The 14,999-nt window shown below is 39.0% G+C and overlaps 1 protein-coding gene across 1 annotated transcript; it reads left to right on the top strand.

Annotated features, from left to right (window-relative positions):
• The first annotated feature begins 32 nt into the window (after positions 1–32).
• LOC143730827 (G2/M phase-specific E3 ubiquitin-protein ligase-like) lies at positions 33–8,516 on the top strand. Its single transcript, XM_077221375.1, has 8 exons — positions 33–282; positions 368–529; positions 3,448–3,803; positions 4,284–4,597; positions 6,146–6,324; positions 6,840–7,012; positions 7,207–7,421; positions 8,152–8,516. Exons 3-8 carry the CDS (start codon positions 3,712–3,714, stop codon positions 8,433–8,435), a joined length of 1,257 nt encoding a protein of 418 aa, XP_077077490.1. The 5' UTR covers positions 33–282; positions 368–529; positions 3,448–3,711; the 3' UTR covers positions 8,436–8,516.
• Positions 8,517–14,999: the final 6,483 nt, after the last annotated feature.

Here is a 14,999-nt window from a genome sequence, read left to right as displayed (position 1 = left end):
TATAAACTTGTGATAACGGAGTGTGTTGTAGTGTGAAAACTTATTATGTTAATTTAAAAAAAATAATAATTTCACAAAATACAGTAGGAATGTAGGCTTCTATTCGGTTTGTATTTTAGGAATTCCATTATGAACTAGTAAAATACTTCTGTTTCATAGGTCATACGTGAGAGGATACAACTGTCTGCAGTTTTCCCTTCAGAGGGAGATGTTCCATTTCAGTTTCACTATCCGGATGGGTCTCGGAAACGCAGACATTTTCAGCTGCAGAACACTATACAAGTAACAGCCAGTTGATGTGTACATCTGTATTGTAAGTTTTCAGATTTACATAAGTTGTTAATTGCAACTTGTTCCCCTTTTCTAGCAACTCATATCCTATGCAGGAGCAGTGGATTCAGCGACCGAATCACTCTGCTTGATATCACACAGTCCAGCTGTTGTAATAACGAACTCATCTAATGGGAACATAGGAGACTACATCACCCAATCCACCACATTTTTTGTTCGCTGGATTGGAACTGAAGACGTATGTTATACATTTTTTTAATTGTGCGGATAAATTGACGAAACTAAAGCCTCAAAAACTGTTATCAGTTTTAACTGATAGGACTTTAGAATTAATTTAGACCTCTCAAAGTCTGTCAGGGGTGTCCCTGTGTAGGCTTATGATACAGATCAAAACTTTGTGTGCAGGAAGATATGTAATGTTAGTTCCCTTTCGTATGGGAACTCCTACGTCTCGTCGGAGGAGTTTCCAACGAATTGGGATCACGCTAGGGAGACCAATTGCCTTCGAGTGAATTAAAACGAGCCAATAAATATTGGCATGCGGGATTTGCATTCCGCGTCCCGCCTAGCAATGCGGATATAAAGGCGGAAGCGAACGCACATACCATTGCTTTTAGCTTCGGAGCCGAAAGGCTGTCTCCAAGCAGAGGTCAGCCCACTGGCTAGTGGATGCTATCGTCCGGACTTATGAATCCCAGGACGTACCTTGCCCACCCAGGTTGACGGCTCACTCCACTAGGAGTGTCGCTTCCTCTTGGACTTTGGCGCAAGGTGCCTCACTGACAGATATCTGCAGAGCTGCGGGCTGGGCGACACCTAACACGTTTGCCAGATTTTATAGCTTACGTGTTGAACCGGTTTCCTCCCGTTTACTCGCTACGGTCAGTGGCGCGAGGGAATAGGTTCTGTCGGCTTGCTGCGCCATTCCGCCTTTATGAGCTGGATCTGTGCGCCTTTTTGCTCCTTGGTTCCCCAACAAACGGCTAACCTTCTGAGCTCCTCCATCACTCCTCGGCATCAGGCGTGGCGGACCGCCTGACGCTAGGTCTATTACCTCTCTTAGGAAGTTGCTAGTAGACTGAGTGACCTTCACCATGACTTCCTCGTGATCAATTTTTCCACGTTCCTGCTACCCTACGGGCTAGCTCCGTGTCTTCCCCTCGACAGACTCACTCTGTCGTCCTTGCTGGGTATGCTCCCCACCCTACGGGCTGGGACTTCCTCGAGGACTCCCATATGTTTTACTACCCTACGGGCTAGTTCATATGTGTATTCAGTGCCTCCCTTCGGGCTGGCCGGGGGCTCCGCAACGTTCCCACATGGGCACGTTTCCCCAGTGTTATCCAAATCCACTGAGCGGGTCTTGCGGAACAGCAGTGTGATTTCCTCTTAGCTAGCTCCCGCCCGGAAGAAACTGAGAAACTGCTTGGCGGGCAGCTTAGCTGGGCTCTGGAAGGGGCGAGACGACGAGATGTAGGAGTTCCCATACGAAAGGGAACGTCTCGGTTACGTATGGTAACCCTCGTTCCCTGAGTAGGGAACGGAGACGTCTCGTCCCGTCGCCATGTTTGCTGTACCTTCGCGGGGGACTGGACACCGTCCGGCTCCTCAGCGTAAAGCAATGGTATGTGCGTTCGCTTCCGCCTTTATATCCGCATTGCTAGGCGGGACGCGGAATGCAAATCCCGCATGCCACTATTTATTAGCTCGTTTTAATTCACTCGAAGGCAATTGGTCTCCCTAGCGTGATCCCAATTTGTTGGAAACTCCTCCGACGAGACGTCTCCATTCCCTACTCAGGGAACGAGGGTTACCATACGTAACCAAGACGTTTTTTTGGACAGGATAGTGTAAATGGGGGGGGGGACAGATTCAGATTTGAACCCGCAAAAATACTTTTTTTCTGTACTTCCAAATACTTTCAAGTTAGCCTGTGTCGCCACCATACACATCAGCATAAATGCTCCTGATAAATTATTTGTTATTAAGGCATTAACACACAAACCATTGTTATAACATAAAAGCAAGCAGCTCCTGCGTGCATGGTTTGGCATGACTGTGCGCTCCCTTAATAATTCCTAAAAAGCTGACAGTTCATCTCGATCTCACACATCTGTTATTATCAATGAAGCTTTCGAAATATATACACATTGTTTGTTATTAGTAGAGGATTTGCCAGCATACAGAATTCAGCACTGAACAAAAAGTCCGTTTTGAGCGGTGAGGGGAGTCCATCATAAATGCTTCTGATTGGCCATTGCGTTCAAGAAAACAACACATATTTCTGTGATTGGTTACATTGCTCAACGCTTTATTCTCCCTCAACCCGCACACACAGAGTGCATTACCGCCCGCGCTCCCTCTTATAGCGTATACAAAAAATCACAATAATTGAGAATTTTTCCAATTCAAGTCATTTCAAGTAAATAGGCACAAGTCCGAGGCAAGTCTAAAGTCACAAGTAGCAAGTCTAAAGTCAAGTTGAGTCTTTTCAGAGATCTAGTCAAGTAAGTCTCAAGTCCAGAAAATTGCGACTCGAGTCTGACTCGAGTCAAGTCATATGACTCGAATCTCCACCTTTGATAACCAGTGATACATTTTTAAGGATTCTTTTATGAATAAAAAGTTAAAAAGAACGGAATATAAATACAAATATTTCATACATTTACAATTCACTAGGATTTTTTTTTTTACTTTCAGATGACAATTACAAGACGAGGTAATTTCAGTTACATGGCATGTCAAAATTAAACATGTAACCTTCAGAATTATTGATGTTCTGTTGACCTCTGGAATGAAGGGGTAACTCATACACTACAGATGAATGGATAATCTGTAACTACCAGAATCTGCTGTAAAAAAACAAACAAACAAAAAATTCTGTCAACTTAAAAGTATAATTTGCTATGGTTGCGTGATGATGGAATGACTAATGTTAGTTCAACAAAGGCTAAGTGCTACCTACAGGCATATAAAGTGTAGTGTAGACTTGTGGTTCAAGAAATGTGAAATGATGTGACATAGCCTACCTTTGTGACATTACCATTTTATTAATTATGCAGCAATACCTACTAATAACCCTTTTCCTTTTCCTACTACTAATCACCCTTTTTTCTGCTTTAGAGTAACCCAATGTTTTCAATGTGTTTTAAACAGGACTCTTTTGAGAATTTAACACCTGCTGGAGTCAACCAAGCTGAAGCAGCCATTCCTTCCAACCCAACTTTTCCCTCTGACTCCATAGACACTTCCAACCCAACTTTTCCCTCTGACTCCATAGACACTCCAAACACAACTTTTCCCTCTGACTCCATAGACACTCCAAACCCAACTTTTCCCTCTGACTCCATAGACACTCCAAACACAACTTTTCCCTCTGACTCCATAGACACTCCAAACACAACTTTTCCCTCTGACTCCATGGACACTTTCAACACAACATTTCCCTCTGACTCTATGCACTCTCTGGCCTCCACCTCTACCTCGACCAGCACAGCAGTGAGTGATACTAGGTAATATGTTTTTTTTTTTTTGTACTACAAACTACAATTGTATGATCCCAGTCCCTCTATGCTCATTGTATGTGATAATTAGCAGTGGCAGTGTTCACTGATACATTCAGTTTGTCACTAAACAGTACAAGAGTACAGTTTGAAAGCTTGCTGAAGCCTATGCAGTGCATTCAGAAAGTTTGGTCTATTAAATTGATTGGACATGATTTGGAATGGCACACACCTCTATAAAAGGCCTCACAGCTGACATCACATATAAGAGCAAAAAACAAACCATGAGGTCAAAGGAACTGCCTGCATAGCTCATAGTCAGGATTGTTGCAAGGCACAGGTCTGGGGAAAGCTACAAAACATTTCTGCTGCACTGAAGGTTCCCAAGAGCACAGTGGTGTAATGTATTTTTCTGACTTGCTAATTATTTAACATGTTAAATACACACTTAAGACAACTTGGATAACATTGATGTACTTTGTTTTGCAGGCATGACTTGAGGGGGCTGCTCCTAGATCTACAGTCAGCTGTTGATCTGGTTGAGCCTGGACCCACAGCAAACTGCGTAAATGTTGTAAGGTCCAGGGTGCTAGAGTGTGCTTTGAGGACCTTCAGCAGACGAGCATTCAATCCACAACAACAACTCGATGTTGTATTTGTGGATTCGTGCGGATCAGGGGAGGGATCTGTTGACACTGGTGGTCCTACCCGGGAGTTTCTTAGGCTACTGATGCAAGAACTCCTGGACTCGAAATACTTTGTTGGACCCCAGAACAGCAAGAGCCTTGCTCTTGATTCCCTTGGTGGGTAATTTTTTTTAAATATATATATTTAAAAAAGATTGATTGAGTTTTTGATAGACTGATTGATAGATAAAACCAGTACAATCAATTACCTGTCCTGGATAGATATCCAGATAGAAAGTACAATAAGTAGATAGAAAAAGGTTCCAAGGGAAAAAGGTTCCAAAGAGTGCAAAAAACAGCAATATGACAAAATACTAATACATTTTTTTGTATTCTAGCTGACACTACTATAACATGCAATTTATTCCTGTGATAGTACAGCAGATATTATAACTGCCATCTTAATCTTAAATCTTCATTGTCACATGAGCTTTCAAATATGCTTGTTCACCACACTTGCAACATTTGTGGTGTTGCAACTAGCTGGTGTAAAAATAATGACAGTGTTGCGTCTGTGGTCATGAAATGATGTATCATCATTGTTACCAATCAAAATGTGTGTTCATTTAAATGCAATGTGCTTTTTTTTTAAATGATTCCTTACCTTACATTTGTCCTAATTCCATTAAAAAACAAAACTTATTTACATTTATGCATTTGCCAGACGTAAAGTTATTTATAGTGCATACACTTTACGAGCACATGTGTTCCCTGGGATCTAAGCCAGCAGCCATATCACCCTGTAGCCAAGACTGGTTGCCCACTGAAGCTAAGCAGGGCTGAGCTGGTTAGTACCTGGATGGGAGACCTTCTGAGAAAACCAGGTTGCTGCTGGAAGAGGTGTTAGTGAGGCCAGCAGGGGGCACTCACCCTGTGGTCTGTGTGGGTCCTAACGCCCCAGTATAGTAATGGGTACACTATACTGTCAATTGAGCACCGTCCTTCGGATGAGACGTCAAACCGAGGCCCTGACTCTCTGTGGTCACAAAAAATCCCAGGATGACTTTCGAAAGAGTAGGGGTGTGAACCCGGCATTCTGGCCAAATTTGCCCCATGACCTCTGTCCATCATGGCCTCCTAATCATCCCTAAATATATATATATATATATATATATATATATATATATATATATATATATATTTATATATATATATACCAATTGGCTTCATCACGGTCTCCTCTCCACCAGTAAGCTGGTGTGTGGTGAGCGTTCTGGCGCAATATGGCTGCCGTCGCATCATCCAAGTGATGCTGCACACTGGTGGTGGTTGAAGAATTCCCCCCTCTATGTAAAGCGCTATATAAATGTAATGAATTATTAATTATTCCCTGGGATTATTCACTGTACAATGCAATGCTCTACCTATCGACCTGTGTGAAACCTGAATTATGACACAGATAAAAGAGTAAAATACACTAAAATGAACGTGTCAATAGGGGCGCAACTTTTGTAAACGCTCCTATGGGTTGTATTTCAAAAAAGTGACAAATTACCTATTTGGAGGACATGTTGGATTGTTGAATACGGTGCATGTAATTGCAGGATTGCCTATAATGCACTGCGAGAGACGTCATACATTTCACAGCATAATGTGTTTCACAAAATTCACAGCCCCTAGTTGCAAGACAATTGTTTAATTGTGGTCTTCATTCCAATTGTGTAGGCTTATCCAGAGGAACATACAAGGTTTTAGGAATGATTATGTCAGTCTGCCTTGTTCATGGTGGGGTGGGACCTTGTGTGTTGGCCAGGAGGCTGTATTCACAGCTCTCAGGGATCCCTGCTCCGCCACTGAATATTAGAGAGGTTTATGACCCTGAGCTGCATGATCAGCTGGACAAGGTAAAGTCGAATCTGCAATGTCATTAATACCTTAACCTCATGGCTAAAATAACCTTTTTCTATTGTGCTGTTTTATTTTATTTTTTTGGGGGGGGGGGGGGGGGGGGGGGGGTCTGTTGAGTAGATGTAGATAGATTGTTGGTAAATATGGACATGTCAAACATTTAGGGAAAAAAATGACAACACATTTATAGACGCAAAATTCAAATTTGCACATCTAAAGGACCGTATTGTGTATAAACAACTACAATAATAATAGAGGCCCTTGTGCTGACAAGTTATTAGTGTATACTACTAAATTAATAAATTAGTTTGTACTTTCAGTCAACACTGACTGATATTTATAAAAGATGTTACTGTCATGATAGTACGAAGACTACTCCAATTTTTTGTTCATACATCACAATCATTTATTGCACTACGTCTGCCATTATTTTGAACATAAGGATAACACTTCACATTTCCAGCAACAAAAGGTTATTTCTAATAGAACCTCTTCTCTTACTAACTTTTAGATCCAAAGGGCAGAAACCATTGCAGAGACACACACAGCCATGTTGGAGGCTTCAAACAGCCTCCACATGCTCGGTGCCTTATGCAAGGTTTCAAACCTTGACGAACGTCAGGATCTTGTCAATGCAGCACTAACATTCTACCTAGAGGGAAGGATGGAGATGCCTCTCAAACAGTAAGATTACCTGCTTGATCACTAATGTTCTATTAAATGCTGATACTAAAATTAAAGGTAAAAATAACTTTCACTGTAGGGGTTAAGTTTTCATAGATTTGTTACTTTTTCAAATGTGTTGCATATAAATGTATATAACTTCTGATGATTAAAATGTTTGATTCTGACAACATATTTACTTATCTAATTGAAAGACTGAAAGAAGGACTGGAGACATTGGGGGTGCTAAATGCCATAATGGAGCACTCCTCCATTATGGAGGAACTCTTTTGTGGTGGTCCCCCCACCTTGTCGGCTGCCTCCTTGCTGGACCTCTTCGCAGTAAATTACTCCCAGAGAGGAACTAACAGGAGAGCATTGGAAGAGGTTGCAGTTGCCCACTGGCGGGACTGGATTATTGAAGTCGAAGGTGGGTCCTTGTAATTTTAATTTTGTTATTGATTATATTGGCAAGGTATACTATTAAGTTGAGATGTGCCCAGAGCATACCTCCAATTTTGGAAAAGGATGGAAAATAATTTGTGTGTTCTACAGTGCCCTTAAAGGAACAGGGATAGTCTTACTTCATTGCAGTGTTATATGAATTATCACATGAAAATAGTAACTACAAATGACTGACAGGACAATTTTGGAGGTTTTGCAGAACCTAAGTGTCACTGTTAAATTGCTTATTGAAAATTAAATTGTATTATTAAACAAGTGTTTGTTTGGGAAGTTCCTATGCAGTTACAAAGGATTTATGGGTGGTTGCTAGCAATTCATAAGGTACATGGGGTGGTTGCTGGAATGTTGCTATGTGGTTGCTAGGGTGCTTAGGGTAGTTACTATCATATTGCTCTGAGGTTAATAAGGTAGGGTTAGGGTTCAAATTATGTTGCTGTTAGGGCTATGCAAAAAAAAAAAATCTAATAGTGATTACAATTACAGATGCACAATTACATAATCATTCAAAGGAACAATAAACATAAATAACCAAAATGCTACAGAAGAGGAGTAAAACCTTTTTAATATGTTTTAGCTTGCTTATATATGTATAGAAATATGGCATGCAGTTAGTTCAAACAACGTATTTATGATTAGAATCTTTTTTGTGTCACTTTAAAAAAAGATGTCTTGATGCTTTGCTTTTTCTGTTGCAGATGGAGATGCAGAAGTGGAGGTGGATGGTGGGGACACAATGAAAGTGACTCTACAGAATGTGCTTGTGTTTGCTTCTGGGGCATCCGCCATACCTGTATTTGGATTCAAAGAAAGTCCGAATATCACATTTCTACATGAGACCATAAATGGGAACCGGCGGATGTTCCCGGAAGCAAACACATGCACCATTACTTTAAAGTTGCCCGTTGGTCATGAATATAAAGAGTTTTGTCAATTCATGACATCTGGTATTATTCAATCACCAACGTTTGGGGTAGCATAAAAGGCCTGTTCTACCAACCCCTTACACTCTGGCTTATAGCTCCCCTGTTGTTATTGTTTACTGGATATTGTTGTTGTTGTTGTTTTTTTGTTGTTGTTTTTGTTTTTTTGTTAAATATTAAAGATTTTATATTAAATATTATAAATATTAAAGGTTAAATATTAAAGAACTTACTTTTCCCGGAAATTGAACTTCACCGGAAATTGTGTGTGTGTGCGTGTGTACTTGTATTCCTTACATTATTATAGGGACCATATTTCTGTGGCATCGCTGACGAAGAGTAATTAATTGGTCAAGTGTATTTACTAATTGCTTATTTCTGCATGTGCTATAGCCTATCATCCCCTTGGAGTTATAAGGTTCTATATGACGTTTTTGTCAAAATTAAGTTATTCATGTATTCTGATTCTGTGAGAACTTCTTTACATTATTTGATGTTGTTTTTTAAGTTGTGTAATTTTTTTTACTTTTTTATTTAGAAAATAAATAGGTTATTTCTACACAGTCGAATTGAATGCAAAAATTTTAAAGCTCAATATCTCAAAACCAGTCAGAATGCAGATTGAATCTTATAATTCCAAGGTGGGCACCAATAATCCTCTCTGCTGTCCGGACTGTACACTGGAGTGTCCTGATGTCTGATTCGTTGGCTGAACCAAACCAGACAGTGATGGAAGTGAATAAAACAGACTCAATGACGGCCTACTGGAACTGAGCAGCAGCTCATGTGGCATTTATTCCTGTAATAAGAGTGATAACCTGACCACTCTTGTGGGTTTGATACTGTTACAATTTAAACCAGTAGAAGGGTAAAAACATGACAGGCAGACATTGGTATGATATAAGCAACACCGCTACAACTAATAAAATGTATAGTTGGTGTGCTAATTATCAAAAATCGACAATTTTCAATCCTGGTGGCATCGAGGGGCCCCCAAATAAATAAGGGCTTGGGCTGGCCCTGATCATGAGTATTGTAGCGGATGTCATAACATGTCAGCAGACCTATAAAACCCTAGGATTGTACCTTCATGCTGGTGAGAGGGTTAGACAGAACAAGCTCAGCCAACAGTCCAGCATAAATTAGAGATACAGGCAACTAGTGGCTACAAATAGGTATTAACAGATAGTTTACCTTCACTTCTTTGCAACAGACTATGGTCATTCACACATCACTGCAGTTTGTAAACAAACAAACATTATTTTACATTTGAGTGAGCAATCTTCTATCACTTGTTTCTGCCTCTTCTTTCCTGTGTTTTGAATCAGAGATTCTGTACTAAAGATTTGTAACAGCGCCCCCTACCGTATAACAGGGATAGTTGGAAAATTTAGTCAATGGCAGGAAAGATTAAAGTAAATTCCTATGTACACTAGCAATGGACTAGCCTAAACAGAAACGCAGAATTAGAAAATTATCTGTTTTTGTCAAGTAACACACACAGGAAACAGTAATCCAATAGCAGTAGTTTTTAATGGGGTAATCCAAAATCGTAGTCTTCCAGGCAGGGGTCAAAATCCAAATAATCAAACCAAACACAAGAACTAAAACAAGAAACAAGCTAGAAACAACTCAGAAGTGGTGTGACATAACAAGGACTCCGTGACAATGGCTGAACAGACAGGGTATAAATACACAGATACTAACAATGAATAACAGGGAACAGCTTGGTACAAAGATGACGGGGAACAGCTGAGTGCAATGAACAAGGATTGTGGGGAATGCAGTTCCAGAGTGAATGGTGACAGTATGGGGAAGAGACCTCTAGTGGACACCCGTGGAAACACAAACCAGACACTGTGACAGTTCAGTTTTATACAGTCTATACAGTTTTATACTGTATACATTGTATACATTTATATATATATATATATATATATATATATATATATATATATATATATATATATATATATATAAAATAGGCTACTCGATCAAAAGAGTTAACCCACTACCAGCCAAGCTTTGAATACTGCTTTTAAGTATCTTGATCAAAAGATTGCGTACAACTACAGGCCACATATACTTGGACTGTTCTCTCAGTATAAATCAAGTAGGGCCTATACCTAAGTGTAATTTTAAGCATATTTCTGAGAGGTACATACAGTATATTTTTTAGAAGTATATAAAATGTAGACTGAACGTATACTTTCTTATTTTATAGTTCAAAAGGGTTAGCCTCGTTTACTAAATGTATAGTTTTATAAAATTGCTGTAGGCTACAGTAAAATCTGTCAAATATCAACTGCAAATTTGAATTAATTGATTTACCTTTTTCTAACTGGCAGCCTTAAGTAAGATAACAGTTTTTGCAGTTCTACTATAAATCTTGCGTACATATAAATATACTAATTATACTTATTACTAATAGTGTCTACACTGTTGTACAACCCACAAAAAACATGAAAATGTGTGTGTTATGATTACATCCCAAATTAAAAAGGTGCAATAGTAAAGATAATAGATATTTGCCTGAGTATTAATCCAGGCGCTTAGTCACGCGTACGTCATCCACGCGCTTATCCACGCGGACGTCATCCACGCGCTTATCCACGCGTACGTCATCAACGCGATTATCCACGCGTACGTTATCCACGCGCTTTTCCACACGTAGGTTATCACACGTCATTGGTCACGGCAGTGTATGTGACGATCGACACGATGATTGCTTAGTTTGCAAAGTAAATGCATAAATCACACCTCATACTCCCTCGGGTTTCACATGCTCCCTCTGCGTGCGTCAACGCGGACAACGACGCAGAAGTATAAATTAAAACCAAAGCGTAGTCTACGGCGTAGAGGCTCCGGCGTAGGTCCGACGCAGAAGTATAAATCAGCCTTAAGACAGACAGGTGCAGACGAAGACTGTGACAATTTTATAGTTACTGTACAATTAGAATATTAAATGAACTCCTGAAAACTATAAGAACATGTCATGAATGTCAACTATGTTACTCTTGGTCAACTAAGTTACCTTTGCAGAGTAACATAGGTGACTGGTAACCTAGTTGACGTTTTTGCTTTTTTTAGGGATAAAATCAAAATGGTTGCCTAGCACCAGACACCACATGGCATTTTACGGAGAGGTTCTTCTGAATATTATATGTACAACTGAGTAAAATTGAAATTCAAAGTTATTTATGAATTCATTGTAGTAACATTGTTGACATATGATAAGTACACATTTGCCCCAAGCACTACTTTAGGTGAAATAACTGAAAATGTGGAGGGAGAACATACCTTGGAGTCTTGCTTTTCTCTTCAGGAGGAAATGACATCATGTGGAGCAGGTCATGTGATTTGGAAAACACACTCTTCCTTGAGGGGTGTATTTGCTATGGGTAACTTGGATGACAGCGACTTCTCTGACACATATTCAATTTGTCAATTTCTATTGAAAATGTGACATATTGCCCAAAAAGACACATTGTTCACAATTACCTCAACTTAATGTAAATAATATAATTAAAACTGTTTTTGAATAAGTTTTTTAAATGTTTTTTTAGGTAATGAGATTGTGGTTGTAATTCATTTCGGACGGTTATTTAGTTGACATTTTAGGGATATCTAGTAAATTTTTATAAATAAATGATTATTTCCATAATAATTAACTATGGAATTTGTAAATACAAGATCATGAAGAACACTGAAGACTTTTAAAATTTTATTTTAATAAGCATGTTTGCGAGATAAATCTCATGGACATGAAAACTCCCTCAATTATATATTGACCCAGCCGTGTTTCCACCGCATGAACTTTCTTGTCCATTCCTGTTTTGTCTGGTCTGTAAACGCCCACAGCCTCAGGTCTGAATTACTGCGCAGAAGAGATGTGTCAGGGGTTTTCAGAATCACCCACTTATAATGTCTGTGTGCGTTAATGAAACTTGTAACGCAAAGTTAGAGATGTTGTTGCATACATTGTGTGTCGGAGCGGAGGAGAGGCGAGAGGTGGCGTATTTTCCCCGGGTTTAATAAAATCACATAATTAGGGATAGACTGAGAAAACGCATTCAAGTAAACATTCAACTCAACCATCCCAGCAAGCAATTTTACATCTAATAGACATCTAATAGCCGTCCAAACACAGCCCAGACGTCTAGGCTAAAACAAGGCTGAATTTGGGCTGTCAGTGAAAATCTAATAGACGTCTATCCATAGCCCAAGAATAGACTAGTCATCAATTAGACGGCTACGACTACATATATATATATATATATATATATATATATATATATATATATACATATACACATCTAATAGACAACAAAATGTTGTCTGAAGGATTAAAATCATTTTTCACTCAAATATAACAGGTTCTCATAAATGACAATCCATCCAAACAAATTAAATATAAAAGTTGTATTTACAAAAAATACATTAACAACTTAGACAACTTACAAAAAGATCAAAACATAAAAATGACCAAAATATGAAACATCAACAACTTAAGATAATAAAAATAAAAAGTAAAATACCAAACCTTTTTTTTTTAAACAACAATTAATTGTTGGCTTTATTTCCATATATTATATATATATATATATATATATATATATATATATATATATTGTGCATCACAATTATTCAGCCTAAAACAGAGATAAGCTCTCTGGTCAATGTTTGCAACAAAAACAATTCAACATATAGCAAGGAACACAGAGATGGTGGACCAGCAACAGAAACAGAAGCAACTCAATACATTACATAGAGTAGCTACAATGGACAAATCTTCAGGTTTGCTGTAACACGGCCCTATTCAATACATATTCACATCCATCAGCATTTTCTCAACAATAGACAAAGCTGTTAAAGTTGAGTTGCATTTATTTTGAGCATTGCTAAATGATAAATTAATCATGGTGACGGATGTGAATATGTTTTATTCAGATTGTGGAATACTGTTTAAAAGTATATATTTTTAAATGAAAACCATTTAAATTATTATCGATCTGTGCTGGGATTGCACTAATTCCACTCAGACATATACCGTAAATTTATTCAACTTAAATGTCAGTGTTAGTCACAATGACGTTAATGAAAATACAGCCTACACAACACATAGTAATACAGTGCTGTAAACAAACACTAGTGTGTCTGCTGATGACTCATCAGGAGTGTGTTTCCTGTACAACGCCATAACTCGCTGCTTCATAATGGATCTGAAGAAATCAACTTGCTAGTTACAACAGTTTATTAACAAATTAATGCTCCATAGCTGCGTTTACACTTGGCATTATCATGCGATCACCGTGATCAGATCAAGCATATCGGATCATTAGCCAATCAGGACATGGCGCGTTCACATTTGTTCACATTAAGTAGCCTCTGTATCTGGATAACTGATCGGATTTACTAATAATTAATAATACTCTTAATCTGGTGTCGTGCCACAGACCTAATTTAAATATTATGCAGGAAACAGAAATCTGATCGGTAATGAAGATTTGTTCATTGTAGCCAGGGCCGTAGCTAGTGGGGTGAAAGGTGGTTGACAATTATAGGGGCCCCCGCTGCCCATTGGGCCCCACAAAATCCAGCAATTATAGGCCCCTGTTGTATGAATAATTCTAATATTTAAATTAGTTGTAGGCCTATGCCTGTGATTTAAATGAAAACCACAAAAACATGCAATTTGGTTAAATATTTTTTCCAAAAATCTGCTTCTCTTACCTCCCTAAAAATGGTTTAGTCCGATCTAAAGTATTTATTAATTATTCAGTCAGTGACAAACATCAGATGGATCAAATAAAATTGGAAGTCCCACCGCAGCTCGTGAACAGAACCAATCAGAGTTGAGGCGGCAGCTGCCTTAAAGGGACAATGTGTAGTTTTTTTAGGTATTTATTATCTAAAATCAATATTTTTATTCATAAATATGTCCTCAATGGTGTACAAATACCTCTGCCAATTATCTGACTGATCCTCGTAAACGAAGAATTTATTATCTTTATATACATGTGACGGGTAGGTCCACGGAGGCTTCCATGTCGTTCTACCATCTTGAAAAACTATAATAGCAGAGAGGGTCAAAAAGTACTAGACCAACGCGTTTCCACAACGCATTTTCGTTCAGAGCCAGCGTCACGTGACTGAAAGCAGCAGAAACGGAGGAGAGAGCAGCGAGAGACGCTTCACGGCCCCGGCAAGTTTAAAAGCTGCATTGCACTGTTATTATTCATACTGTAACATTCGTGTGTTCGTTGTGTCAAGTTGCAGTTAGTTTGAATTAACAAACCTGTTCACCCGAAGGAAAACTCAACGAAGTGCTATTAGAAGACATCCTGTCATAGCTTTTTGGTACATAACAGCTACCGTAGATGCAACACGCATTTGAAAAAGCGAGCCGCTGGAGAGCACAATTCAATTGAATGCAAAATACAATTTCACCGCTAGATGGGAGAAATTCCTACACAATGTCCCTTTAAGCTAACATGAACTTGGTTGAAGAGCAGGAGACTGACTGACTGAAAAATGAAAACATAAATCAGGGTACCAGAAACGGCATGAAAAGAAGGAGAGGGAGACCAGGAGAGTTGTTGTATCCGAGTCGATCAAGACGT

Source organism: Siphateles boraxobius, unplaced genomic scaffold (assembly GCF_051911475.1).
Source record: "Siphateles boraxobius isolate OS27281-9 unplaced genomic scaffold, OSU_SipBor_1 81, whole genome shotgun sequence".
Lineage (NCBI taxonomy): Eukaryota > Metazoa > Chordata > Actinopteri > Cypriniformes > Leuciscidae > Siphateles > Siphateles boraxobius.
This window is presented reverse-complemented; position numbering and strand designations above follow the sequence as displayed.

Excerpts from the sequence above, each read along its gene's own strand:
- LOC143730827 (XM_077221375.1), top strand. The coding sequence starts at position 3,712 with ATGGACACTTTCAACACAACATTTCCCTCTGACTCTATGCACTCTCTG. Across the intron at positions 4,598-6,145 it reads CCTTGCTCTTGATTCCCTTG|GCTTATCCAGAGGAACATAC; the intron begins GTGGGTAATTTT and ends CCAATTGTGTAG. Across the intron at positions 7,422-8,151 it reads CTGGATTATTGAAGTCGAAG|ATGGAGATGCAGAAGTGGAG; the intron begins GTGGGTCCTTGT and ends TTTCTGTTGCAG.